Genomic DNA, 14514 nt, shown 5'->3' with positions numbered 1-14514 from the left:
ACCAGCATTTATGGATTTGACATTGAAAAGAATTAGGACTAGACAGCTTATTATGAAGCAGAGTTTAGTAAACATTTTAATGCAGGTTTAAGCATGTATTAAGAGATGCTTTTTAGGTTTACAAATGGTAAGGAAAAAAAGTCTTCCCTCAGGAATATTGGAAGTTAGGATATTTTTTACTGTAAAGATGGAGTCAGAGAGGAGGGCTCACAGCAACAACTCATTAGGAACATAGTTTGGATGATGTTTGGAGCTGGCTAGTTTTTTCTTAAAAGGTGGTAGAGAAGGAATAGGCTTGTTCTTGAGATTCTAAAGAATGTTGTATTTCTTAAACTATAGGAAGACAATGGATAATTAACATTTCCTATCCTAAGATGTGTCTGTCTTCTTTTGGTGATGAGAAAATAGCTGAGTCAGTAAATTGCCTATTACAAAGCATGGGAGGATCCCAGATTGGATTCTCTACAGGAAGTTAAAGACTGAGTGCATGTCTTTAAGTCTATGCTGGAAGGGTCAGGTGGATCTCATTGGCTAGCCAGCTTAGCCAGATCATTGAGCTCAATGTTCAGTGAGAGAGAGACCCTGTCTCAAAACTGAAACCACCAGTTGTTGGCCTCTGGCTTTCAGACTCAAGCACTTTTACTCACACATGTCTTATTTTTTCTGTTCACAATACTACTATGGGTTTTATTCTGCTTTATGGATAAGAAAATTAAAACTTGAAAAAAAATGAGATCTTTGCAGTTGTTTGTTGGTATATCACTTTATTAGTTACCTTTCTATTACTGTGATAAAACACCATGACCAAGGCAATTTATTAAAAAAAATATTTAATTGGGTTTACAGTTCCAGAGGATTAGAATTCATAATGGTTGAGTAAAGGCATGGTGGCAGGAGCACCTGAGAATTTAAATCTTAAACAGCAAGCAGGAGACATAGTGCTAATCTCAAAGTCCACTGCTGGTGACACACCTCCTTCGTTAAGGCCACATCTCATAATCCTTCCCAAGTAGTTCCACAAACTGGGAACCATGTATTCGAACATGAGCCTATGAGGGTCATTCTCATTCAAACCAACACTGGTATTTTTCTAATATTGATTTATTAATGACAGTTAAGGAAATGATTGTTTTCGTAGTTAAAGTAATTACAAAATATACCTCTTTTCTTCTGTTTCTCAACACTGCTATAGTAGATGTGTAGCAATTCCTGTGTTAGAATGGTAAAATTTTGATAAATCATATTTTACTTAAGAGAATCTACATAATGTTTTGATAAAAGATTTTAGCTGTTACCTTAACAGTTTAAACAATCAGTCAGATGCTACACTTCTGTAATTCCAACACTTAAGTTGAGGCAGGATTATAAAATCAAGGCTAGCCTGGACTACATAGTGAGACTCTCCCTCAGAAAACCAAACACATGCCAAAATGGAAAGGGGGCGGGGGGGACGCTTCAAAGAGGACTGGCTGTAAGGATGGGACTCTTAACTTGGGGGTCATGATGCATGCCTTTATTTCTAGTGATGGGGCACTAGGAAGGCAGAGGCAGGCTATCCAGGGACATACAGTGAGACCTTGTCTATAAAAATAAAGTGTTTATTTCTATTGTTATTATTGTTATTATTTTATTTATTTATTTGTTTATTGAGACAGGGCTTTTTTCCATGGCCCTGGCTGTCCTAGAACTTGTTCTATAGACCAGGCTGGCCTTGATCTCAGAGATTCACTCACTTACCTCTGCCTTCCAAGTGCTGGGATTACAGGCGTGTGCCACCACTGCCTGGCAAATATTTATTTCTTAATATCTGTTCTAGTCAGATTTCATATATTCAGTTGGACCATAAACGTCTCTCCCCTCTTTAATGTTTAGATTCACTTCTTGAAAATTTGCTTACAATTCCAGGCCTTGCCCTTATAATTTTTCACATGTAGCTTCTGCTAGTTATATTTATTACAGGGATTCTCTTAACATGTTTCTCAATGGGTTTTATATTTGACTCTTACTGTGAGTTTGAACAGGTTCAGTTTTTCTGGGTGAGATTACCTCAAAAATAAAGACTTTTTTATCTTTAAAGATTTGTTTGGCTTATTCATTTCACATAGAAACTTTAAGAATGTAGACAAAGTGATAAAGTGACATTTGCAAAACTTGTCAGCTGATGTATTTTTATTTTTTAAGCCAGAGGACAATCTTACTTTAAAAACAAACAAACAAACAAAAACAAAACCCCAAAACCCAGAAAAGGCAAACATTAAATTTCTGCAGCTTCTTAAAGTAGGAAGGTAGGAGGAAGAGAGAAAGCCACATGTCTTTTGAGTTAGGAAAAGTTAAATTTGTTTGAGTAATTCAGAAAATTGGAGTAATTCAGAAAATTGGGTGTACTTAACCTAGCCATACCATGGGGGCTCTATAAACAACTGCCTAATTGGAGTTTTTTAGAGAGAGAGATATTATTTGATAACATAATTATTATTTCAATATTTGGTAATACAATGCAAGGAAAACCAAATACTGATTCTTCTACTTTCTTTGGTTTTCAAAATAATGTATTGCTTGCACAGAGTGTACAAAGAATGTGGGGTGATGAGATGGTTCTGTAGAAAAGATGGTGTGTTACCAGGCCTGCTGACCTGAGATTGATTCCTTACATGGTAGAAGTATATTCCCGGGCCCCCCACCTCACCCCTCATTTTTCTGTAGCTTTGGCTGTCCTGGAACTCATTCTGTAGACCAGGCCAGCCTTGATCTCACAGATATGTCTGCCTCTGCCTCCCGAGTGCTGGGGTTCAAGGCTGTGGAATAAAACCCAAATCAAAATAGCAAAATGGTTTACTAGTACCTAATAATAATAACAACCAGGTTTTTTTTTTTTTTTATGTTACTCATGTATTTAAACACATTTGTCTATCCTTTATGGTTATTATTCATATTAATATTCAACTCATAACATTTTTAGCCCGTGAGGCCTCTGTTAAGTTGGCTGAGTTCTTTAAACAAGACCACAGTACCATCTGATAGCTTTTGTTTTATTGAGTAGAGCCTAACACATTTTTCTTTGTCTTAGAACCTGTCATTTCTTCACAAAGTTCTGCTTCCCTGTTAGCTGTAAATTTGTATTAGAAGACCATATTGTGGATACTAGGAATGTTCATCATACTGAAGTGGCTGTTTCTCTGAACCTTTTCAGTGTACAAGCCTAGTTTTTGAAAAATATTTTATCCTAATAATTCATGTTTGTTCACTTTTCATATGCTCGCATCTTTTTTGAGGCAGGTCTTATTTGTCTGAAACTCTTGGATCTTCTTGTCCCACCCTTCAAATGCTGCTTACACTTACTTTTTGTGGGTTCATGCCTCTCCCTCACCCCAAATTAGGTGATTATTTCTCAGAACAAGGTCTGACTCTATAGCCTGGACTACAAGAGAAGATCTTATTTAAAACAACAGCAGCAGTAACCACAATCATTATAGTGTCTTATGTCTGTAGTCTTAACAAAGAGGCTAGAGGGTAAGGCCAGCCAGTCTACATACAAGTTTCAGGCCAACTAAGACGAGATCATGTCTAAAATAACTGAAACCAAATAAAACTACTTGGTTGAATTTTATTTGTCTGTGGCTACAGCTACTGTAATTTTCTATCTACCACAGCCTTAGAGAAACAGTTTTCACTTGTACTTTTCCACCTTATTTTCTCCTAACCTAGTTAGTATTGTTCACATCGATTTATCTTTACTGCTTATGCTGAGGGCAGTTTTGACTTTCTGTTTTGAACCTAATGGCCTCAATTTAGATAGCTTTTCTGTTCTGTCGAAGTGTGAACTTATCATTGTTGGCTATTTACTCTTTTACACATATTAGCCTCTTTGTTTTCCTGCTTCCTTTTTGGCAAAAACACTTATATATTCTGAGGATGTCTCTCAGTGGTAGAATACTTGACTAGCATATGCAAGGTCCAGAGTACAGTCTATAACTCTGCAATGACAGATCCTCTCCCAACATACACAACATATAAGTGCTGTAGGAATTTAAAATTAAATAAATTTTCTCCTTACCTTTCAAACAGGTATCTCTTCTTGTGTTTTCTATTTTAATACATTTGTGTCTTTTTAAACAAGTATTTATTTATTTATTTTATGCATATGAGTACACTGTTGCTGTCTTCAAACACACCAGAAGAGGATATCAGATTCCATTACAGATGGTTGTGAGCCACAATGTGGTTGCTGGAAATTGAACTTAGGATCTCCAGAAGAGCATTCAGTGCTCTTAAATGCTAAGTCATCTCTTGAGCCCACATTTGTGTCATTATGTTCAAATGTAATAAACAACATATATATATACACACATATATATACACACACACATATATATATACACATATATATATACACACACATATATATACACACACATATCAACATATATAAACATAACTATGTTCACAGTATTATACAACCACCAATCTTTCTAGTTTCAAAACCATTTCACCATTTCATCAAATATATAACCACTAAATATTCACACCTACTTTAGATATCAGGGTCTTGATAGTGTAGCCAAGAGCTGGTCTCATACTTACTTGTCTTGCTGTAGCCTCTTGAGTGCTAGTGTTAAAGGTATGCACGAACATGCCTAGTGTGGTTTTTAAAGCATGACTTTTTTTTAACTGTATACATTTGTGTGTTTGTATATGGGTTTGTGCACTTGAGGCCAGAAGATGGCATTGGCTCTCCTAGAGCTGGAGTTACACATGATAGGGGCGTTCAGAATCAAACTGAAGTCCTCTGCAACTGCTATATCATCTTTTTTTTTTAAAGGTTTATTTCTTTATTTTATGTATATGAGTACAATGTAGCTGTCTTCAGACACCAGAAGAGGGCATCAGATCCCATTACAGATTGTTGTGAGCTACCATGTAGTTGCTGGGAATTGAACTTAGGACTTCTAGAAGATCAGTCAGTGCTCTTAACCTCTGAGCCACCTCTCCAACTCCCTAGTATATCATCTTTTAAGTACTGAGGCATCTATCCAACTTTTTGGTTTTTCGAGACAGGGTTTCTCTGTATAGCCCTGGCTGTCCTGGAACTCACTCTGTAGACCAGGCTGGCTTCAAACTCAGAAATCCGCCTACCTCTGTCTCCCAAAGTGCTGGGATTAAAGGTGTGCGCCACCACTGCCCGACTTATCCAACTTCTAAGACTGGTTTTTGAACATTTAAATCTCCCACGCTTACCCTCCCCCCCTTTTTTTTCTTCTTCGAAGAACAGATACTCTCCAGTTCTTCCAAGGGTTATCATTGCCCCATGTATGAAGTTGAAACTTAATATGGCCTTTACTTTCTAGCTTTTGCCATTTTTGTCTTGTTTCATTTGTGCCTCTGTTCAGTCATAGGCCCAGTTCTTCATTGTAGATATTCTATAAGTCTTTCTCTCTTCCCCATTTTCCTTCCTTCCTTCCTCCAAGGCAGGGTCTCACTATCAGTCATGGTCATTTTACAACTCAAGATATCTACCCGCCTCTGCTTCCTAGGTTCTGGGATAAAATGCATGTGCCCCTCTGTGCTGTTTCCCCCCCCCCCCCTTATTTAAACTTTTGAGACTAAATGTCATAATATAGACTCTTTCTGCCTGTTTTTTTTTTTTTTAATAGCTTTTTGCCCTTCTTTTGTACTTCTTCTACCCCCATTCCTTGTACTACTTTTAGGTTACCTATTACACATTGTCCTTACTTATATATTTTTCTGGAACAATGGACCCATGATAGTCAAATGCTAAGTAATACAATACAGGCTGCAACTATAATGAATAGGATTTTTAGCAGAAGTCAAGATTATTTAGTAAATTTTTAAGAAAGGTCTTAGAGATGGGAGGGAGTAGTACTTCAGCTAGACCTCAACGGAATCAGTTATGAAAATGTGATAATGATCTAACTCTAACAATCCATACACCAAGGGCAAATCCGGTTAAAAGTGAGATAGTGGCCATTTTTCTGACTTACTTTTACATTACTTACATGAAATAAGCAATAGATACAATGCAATATCATGTTCACTGAAGAAAAGTATGAAAGCATGTGCAGATGTTTCAGAATTTAGGGCAAATTTTTAAAAGTCAGAAGCAGTGCTACATTTTCAAGGATAATTTTGTACCTGTATGCTAATTTCTGAGTTTACCTACTTATCAAAACGTAGCTACACTTCTGGAAAATGCAACAACGAGATAATTGGGATGGCTCAGTAAAGTGCTCAAGGTGGAAGCTTGAAACCTAAGTTTAGAGCCCTACACTCATATACAACTTGGTACAGAAACACATATTTATAGCCCCAGGATTGGAGGGGACAGGTTGATTATAGTGACCCACCAACCAGACATTTGTAACTGAAAAGGTTGGAAATGAGATAACTCATGTAGAAATCTATTACCCATAATTCTTATGCCTTTATCACACCAAATTCCAACCAACACTAAAGTGTATATGTGTATTCTTTTCTAGTAGCCAGCAACATAGTTGGGAATCAGTGAAAGGTATATATGTATAAACATAATAAGATTAAAATACAAATCATATCTTAATTGTATCTTAAAAATCTATTCAAAAGAAAAACAAGGCTGGTATTTTAAAATATAGTACTGTTTATCTGTTTGCTTTGCCAATTAGATTTATAAAATCTGTTCAAAATCCAAGAAAAGAAGTTCTTTGTTTTAAAATACAATTTAATTCTTAATTTTTACTACCTTTTTGTTGTTGTTGTTGTTGCCATGTTGGGATATATATTAATTACTTTATTGTTACTTTAACAAAGTAATTGATCAAAACAACTTCAGAAAGAAGTGTTTATTTTAGTTTAGGGATCATCAACTATGTAGTCATGCCAGGAAATGTGTGATAGCTGCAGTGTGACAGCAGTAAAATGATGGCAGGGGCTATGAGTCTCGGTGCTCTGCTTCACAGTCCTTATAGAATGGTTCCAACCACATTCCAAGTTAAACTGTCTTGGAAACACCCTCAGACATGCATAAGAGGTGTGTCTCCCAAGTAATTTCATATTCAACTAGGTTGACAAATGAAGATGGACCTGATAGCAGTACATGAAGTTGTAGTTGTTGAACTAAAACTACCTTTGATTGCCCAAAGAATTAATGCTTCCAGTTACCAGCACACTCTGTTCGGCATTTTATAATACTCTGTGTTGCATTACACTTGCTTTCATGATTAGATGGCCTGGATATAACCATCTGGATAGGTTGATATACATACCCATAGCTTCCTTGTTGTATAGGAATGTTGTAGTCATGAGGCAACATTTTAATAGTTTTCATAGTTTATGACTTTTATGCTCATTCTGTAATTTACCTGTTGGAGAAAAACTGTTTTAAAGTTTTTATTGAAATGTTCTTTTTCCACAGAACTCAACAAAAATCCAGTGGAAGGCTTTTCAGCAGGCTTAATAGACGACAATGATCTCTATCGTTGGGAAGTCCTTATTATTGGTCCTCCAGATACACTTTAGTAAGTATACTGGAATTGACATCTTCAAATAGTTACTCCTTCAACTAAAATTAAAACTTAATTTTGAAAATTGAAAAAAAATTTAAAGGAGCAAGCAAAATGGTTGTATGTAATATCATTTCAGTTTGATCATGTGTAGAGACTTTTTGTTATGCTTGAAGCTCTAATCTTCAAAACCTGTTTTTAAAAAGATGGCTTCAGAAATTTAGGCAATCTTGCTGCTGGAATAAATCTGTTATGAAAAGGGTTTTTCTAGTGAGGTTATATGTAAACAACTTTTTTGCCTCCTCCTCACCTCCCCCACTACAGGGTTTTTCTGTGTAGCCATGGCTGTCCTGGAACTCTCTCTATAGACTGTGTGGCCCTCAAACCCAGAGATCTGCCTGTTTCTGTCCTGGGATTAAAGATGCGTGCTACTACTGCCTGGCTGTAAATGATTTACACACACACACACACACACACACACACACACACACACACACATTCTAGAAATTAGGAGATTAAGTTTTGCAAGCTTGGAGGAGACGAGAAAATTTCATCTTTGATTCTATGTCCTTGTGTGCTTTTGTGGGATTATGTTCTTGAGAATGAAGGTGCTACTGAGGCCCTGGGTTCAATTCCCTATGGAAATGATTTTCCTTCTCATGATTACCATGCCTTGACCCCAAAGGAAACACCATAATTAAGGAAGAAAGTTTTACTGGATTTTTTAAAACACCACTTTTTAAAAATAATTTATTTTTATTTTATGTTCATTAGTGTTTTGACTTCATGTAGGTCTGTGTGAAGGTGTTTGATCCCCTGGAACAGGAGTTACAGATGGGTATGAGCTGCCATGTGGGTGCTGGGAATTGAACCCAGGTCCCCTGGAAGAGCAACCAGTGCACTTAACTGCCTAGCCACCTGTCCAGCCCCAGTTTTACTGTTCTTAATGCCTTATTATTTATTAAAGAATAAGACTGCATTTTTTTTTAAACAGAGGTCTTTTTTATTAAATCAATTAATGTTTATGTGTGTGGGTGTTCTGCATGCATGTATGTGCACTATGTTTGTCTGGTACCTGAGGAGGTGCATAGCATGAAACCTCTAGAACTAGAGTTACAGATGGCTGTCCCCCATGCACCATGTAGGGGCTGGGAATTAAATCTAGGGCCTCTGGAAGACCAGCCAGTACTCTTAACTGCTGAGATAGCTCTCTAGCCCTGAGATTTTTACATAGACTGTATTCTGTATATCTGTGTTTTAAGACTTAAGGGAACTTTCAAGGTTTATTTAAATAATTTCATATCCTGGTCTCCAGAATACCATTTATAATAGTTTATAAGACTTAGTGTTAGGACATAAAATAACTTATTAACTGACTGACTACCAGTTGTTGAAAATGAGGCAAATGAGCTAGAGAGTGATAAGGACAGACCTAGATCTCTAGATCTGCAGTTCTTTGGGACTGCACTTTCTTGTTGTAAGTCCTCCCCGATCCAGCCCTCAACTAGCTGTTTTTTTCAACTACCTCAAACAACTGGTAAAAAGTGTATTTTAAAAAATGAAGGGCTGGTAGAGATGACTCAGTTGGTAAATGTTGGTAAATGAAATATGATGACAATTCCCAGAACCCATGTATAAAAAGTTTACTGTAGTGGCCTGTGTTTGTAATCTCAGCACTCCTATTGCAAGATGGGAGATAGAGACAGGAGAATTAACCTTGTTAGTTATCTTGGAGTAGAAATGAGAGAAGCTGCCTCATGGAAAAAGAGGAAAAAGGTTAAAACAAAGAAATGTGGAGTTCATGTTTTATATAGTGGGGAAAGGGGGTGGTTCATGCTTTGTTATAGTTTTACCAATCATAATTGTTGTTCTTATGTTTCTTTGAAGTATATAGCATTCATTAATTTTGCAAGTAGATTTAGGTGAATTTGGTCATGTCATGGCATTAGGATTCTTTGGTAGCTGCTGGTAGCCACTGGAAACCAGTTTAGAAATACTCCCTCACAGTCACATTATTGTTTGAGGTAAATTTCTTAAATTTTGCAAACCATACTATGTATGAACCTAACACAGTTCTGGTCTGTTCTTCATGTTTATTCTTCTAGGTTTAAAATAGTGTTTGTTTTTTTCCCCAGGCACAGTGCCTCAAGGGGACATATAGGAACATTCTGATGATAGGATTCTATTTACCCTTAGTGTAGCTATAAAAATAATGAGAGTTATTCTCCTAAACTAAGTTCTTACGGAGCATTGTTTAGGAATCCAGGCTTAAGCTTCAGCTCTTAAGGGCTCACTGAATTTTTTATCCTTACATGCATTTGTGTCAAGTATTATTAGTTGATCAATGAACGAACAACACATCACACACACTTCCAGGTTTTTAAAAGATAGCTATTAGAGCATGTGCTGCAAATTTTAAATCCCAGCACCAGACAGCAGGGCTACATAGTGAGACCCTGTCTCAAAATAAAGTCCAGTTTTTAAGACCATTTTAGTTAACAGGTCATTCTTTTTACTAACAAATCCCATTTTACTGCTCCTCCTTGTGTGTGTGTGTGTGGCCATATCCCAACCTCAGCTATTCTATTGTTTCTTTTTAAAGAATATTTGTTTGTTTATTTAGTTTTTTGAGACAGGATGTGTGTGTGTGTGTGTGTGTGTGTGTGTGTGTGTGTGTGTGTGTGTGTGTGTGTGTGTATCTTTGGCTGTCCTGGAACTCGCTCTGTGGACCAGGTTGGCCACAAACTCAGAAATTTGCCTGCTTCTGTCTCCTGAGTGCTGGGATAAGAGGCGTGTGTGACCGCTGCCCAGCTTGTTTTTATTATCTTTAATTATGTATACATGTTGTAGAAATTTTAAATCCCAATCCAGGGTTTCTACCTTACCTTTGATCATTCAGTTCCCAGATAAAAGACACACTTTATATTTGTAATAAGCCTTAATCATCATTAAGAGCTGGGCAGATATCTATTCTCTATGCTGTTATTTCTATTTCCCAGCCAATAGTCCCATTATATAATTTGCCATGTTTCATCTGTGTTGCCCTTACCTACAACTGGCCAATCAACATGACCATTATTTCATGATTCATCTAACCCGTGGCAGCTTCTCTGTCATTCACTTTCTTCTCTCCCTCTCTTGCAGTTCTCTGACCTCTAGCCCAGGAATCCTAATCCCTGCCTATGTCTCTTGGCTGTGGGCATCTATATTTGCCAATCAGAAATAACTTGGGGGCAAGGTCACATAGCATCAAGTCTACTTTAGGACTCTCTGTTCTTTGGGGCAACCAGGTCTTTAGGAACAGTTATTAGCATTAGAATAAAAGCAGCATCAAGCCAACCCACTACATACGCAAGTCTGTGTGTAGATATGTGTATGTGAGTGGAGTTACTTCTCAGAGGCTGAACTTGTAAGATCTCCCTAGAACTGTGCTTGTAGGTGGTTTGTGAGCCACCTGACCCCTATAAGAGGATCAGTGTTGTTAACTGCTAAACCATCTGTCCAGCTCTGGTTGTAGGATTATAAAATACATTTCTCACTGTATGTTTCTAAAAGTGTTGGCTGTTGATTTGTGATGTGAATAGCAGACACGTTTGTGGCAACTTTGAACTTGCTAATGAGACAACACATGGCCACTTTATTCAGTGCTTTTCTGAAATCTTTTCTTTGTTCAGGGAAAATGAGAACATGTGCCTGGGACAGGTTCTGAGGAAATAGCTAGAAAGGTGTCAAGACAAAGGACAGAGAAAAGACTTTGTAAATGGAAGTTTTAAATAATGTTAGTTTTGGGGGAGGTAGGCACTAGGACAGTTTTATTAGTGTTTGAAAGAAAAACCCCAGATCTGGCAAACTCTAAATCTTAGTAGCTTTTTAGTGGAGGACAATGGAGGAGAAAAGGAAAAAGGCCATGTTATTTAAACTGGCCACATAACAGGTTAGTTTACATGGCTGTGGCAGGGATTAGGGGAGAGCTTAGAAAAAGAGTAAGGAAACACAAAAAGTTGGGGGAAGGGCCCAATGTATTAAGGCAGTGGTTCTCAACTTGTGGGGCTCAATCCCTTGGGGTTGTTGAATGACCCTTTCATAGAGGTCACATATCAGATACCACCCTGCATATCATATTTACAATTATGATGCATAACAATAGCAAAATTACAGTTATGAAGTAGCAGCAAAAAATAATTTTATGGTTGGAGGTCACCACAACACAAGGATTGCAACATTAGGAAGGTTGAGAAATACTGTATTAAGGAAAGCATGCTTAGAAAAGAAAGATTAAGAAGACAAGGAAAAGCAGTCAGACTTAAATGACATTTACAAGGCTGCTAATTCTAATCAAGTGCTTTATAGAATGTTTTAAGTTCTTAAAAAGCACTTACTGACTTAAGTGCAAGGAAGTGATCTTGTAGTTGTTTCAACAGTGTGAAGAGGATAGAGTAATTGAACATAAGTTAGCATGGATTTGAGTGACATTTAAATCTCAGTTCATTGCCATGGTGTTAGCTCAGAGAAAGAATTAGTCCAAATCCTGTAAAAGATGGTATGCTGTTTTGTGATTGTATAACTAACCTTCACTTAGTCACTAAAGGATACTCCATGCTATTTACAGTCTATGTAATCGGAGCCTAGTACATTTAAGTGTTACTTTAAGATTGATAGCTAGTTGCTAGAGCTGTTACACAGAGAAACATCTTGAAAAACAAAACAAAAAGACTGATAGTTATGAGTATTTATGTATTTTACCCATCTTAACCTAGCATATTTTTTTGTAATTGATCCTGTATTCAATATTGAATTTTTCTAGTGCTGCCAAGAATAGATTTTCTTAGCCAGGTGTGGTGGTGCATGGCTTTAATCCCAGCATTTGGGAAGCAGAGACAAGCTGCTCTTTGAATTTGAGGCCCGCCTGGTCAATAGAATTCTAGGACAGCCAGTGCTACACAGAGAAGCCTTATCTTGACCCAAACCCCTTCTTCCAAGTAACTTTTCATGTGCCTGTAATGTTTGGAAAGAAGGACCAAGATCTCTAGGCAAGTGCTGGACCACTGACAGACTCAGCATCCCAGAATAGTGTTTTTTTTTTAAATTGAAAATTAATACTCTTGATATGTAGTTTGGGTTACTTTAAATTCAATAGATCTCCTGCCTCACACTTTTCAGTGCTAGATTATAGGCATGTGCCATACCCAGTTAAGACTTTTGTGATTTAATTTACAAAAATAGTAAAAGGAGGTTTTGTGCCAGAAATATGACCTTGGTTTTTCAAATGTTCAGCAGTTGGCTATATAACTCTTTAACATCATGTTAATTGTTGTAATACTTTCTGTATTGAGAAATAGTTTTACTTCACTGCTACTTTAATATTCTTTTCCTCCCCATAGCCATATCTTTTTATGTTTGAACATTAATAAATAATTCTATCTACTTTGCTATTTTTACCCTATGAGTTTTTTTAGTTACTCTGTGCTAACTTGATTCCCAGAGTTTGTATACTCACAGATTGGCTGCCACTAAGCAAGGTTTTTGTGGTGGTGGTGGTGGTGGTGGTGATAAAATGGGGTGGGAGAGGAAGGAACAGGTATCCTTGGGTAAAGTAGCAGATAAGTGGATCCATAAAAAAAAATTTAGAGAGGTAGTGGCAACTTTTTTTTTGTTTGTTTTGGGTTTTGGTTTTTTCAAGACAGGGTTTATCTGTGTAGCCCTGGCTGTCCTGGAACTCACTCTGCAGACCAGGCTGGCCTCGAACTCAGAAATCTACCTCCCTCTTTAATCCCAAGCGCGCTGGGATTAAAGGCGTGCACCACCACTGCCCAGCAGGTAGTGGCAGCTTTTTAGTATGAGAATTCCAGTCAGATATGAATCTTTTGAATGAATTAAATCAACCAAAATGAAGTGACCTGGGAAAATTGAGGAGCAGGGATTTTGTGGAGGCTGTTCTAATGCCCTTTTTACATGTATTCTTGGCTCTTTTCTGGATTTGTAGCTTTCCCAAATTCTCTGTCTACTTATTTTCTACTCTAATTATAAAATGCTTATCTTTAAAACTAATTACTTTCTTTTTAATCCTTGATATCTGTGCTACATTTATGTTTATCCCTCCATGGGAAAGAAAAGATAGCTTTTAAAAAAAGATTTTAAAAAAGTTGTGTTCATGTGTCTGAATGAGTTATATGAACATCAATCATGTGGGTGCAGGTGCCCCTGGAGGCTAGAAGAAGGCATTGGATCCCCTGAAATTGGAGGAACAGGCAGCTGTGAGCTGCCACATGCGGATGCTGAGAACTGAACCTTTGCAAGAGCAGTAAGTGCTCTTAACCTCTGTGTCATTTCTTCAGCCTTATATCATTTCCTTTTCATGGTTATTTCTACTAGCTTTATTCTACTAGCTCATTTCTGATGACTTATTATTTGGAGGCAGGGTCTTATGTATCCCAGGCTAGCCTTCAATACCTTGCTATGTATTAGAGAAGGATCTCTATTCCTAGTTGTCTTTCTGTTAGTGTCTTCCCATTAGAAACTAGCTTTCTTCCCTTTTTAAAGCCCTTAAATTTGTATTATGTACAAACCTCTTTTAATCCCCCCACCCCTAAAAACAAGAAAAAAGATCTTTCTTTTTTTTTTTTTTTCAGGCTGATAATGGTCTTTATTTTATGGCTTAGGCTAGTCTTGAACTTAATCACCTTGAGTTGATTAGCATGCACAACCACACAGACTCTCCATATTTAAGCGTTAAATTTTCTCATGCCAATTACTCCCTTCATTGTGTGCTTTCTTTACCATTTTTTTTTTCATTTAATCTTTTATGGACTTTTTCTTACTGCTTTCATTAGGTGTGATTTTCTTTTTATGCTCTGAGCCTTCAGCTTACCTCTTTACTATTTGGAAATATTTGATATTAATAGCATGCCCTTCCCCCACCCCCAACCCCCATCCCCCACCTTCTTAATGGGTTGATAGACCCTGTGCATGTAGTACTTATGGTGTCCAGAAGAGGGTGTCTGATAGCTGGGAACTAGAG

The 14514-nt window shown here is 37.2% G+C and overlaps 1 protein-coding gene across 1 annotated transcript in view; it reads left to right on the top strand.

Annotated features, from left to right (window-relative positions):
• Ube2g1 (ubiquitin conjugating enzyme E2 G1) overlaps positions 1-14514 on the top strand; it is a 74889-nt gene that overhangs the window by 43882 nt on the left and 16493 nt on the right. Inside the window, exon 2 of the mRNA XM_034505908.2 lies at positions 7409-7511. Within this exon, the coding sequence (XP_034361799.1) occupies positions 7409-7511 (103 nt within the window). The remainder of the gene's footprint in view (positions 1-7408; positions 7512-14514) is intronic.

This window comes from Arvicanthis niloticus, chromosome 6 (genome assembly GCF_011762505.2).
Source record: "Arvicanthis niloticus isolate mArvNil1 chromosome 6, mArvNil1.pat.X, whole genome shotgun sequence".
Taxonomy (NCBI): Eukaryota; Metazoa; Chordata; class Mammalia; order Rodentia; family Muridae; genus Arvicanthis; species Arvicanthis niloticus.
The sequence above is the reverse complement of the archived record's forward strand: the minus strand, read 5'-3'. Positions and strand labels throughout refer to the sequence as shown.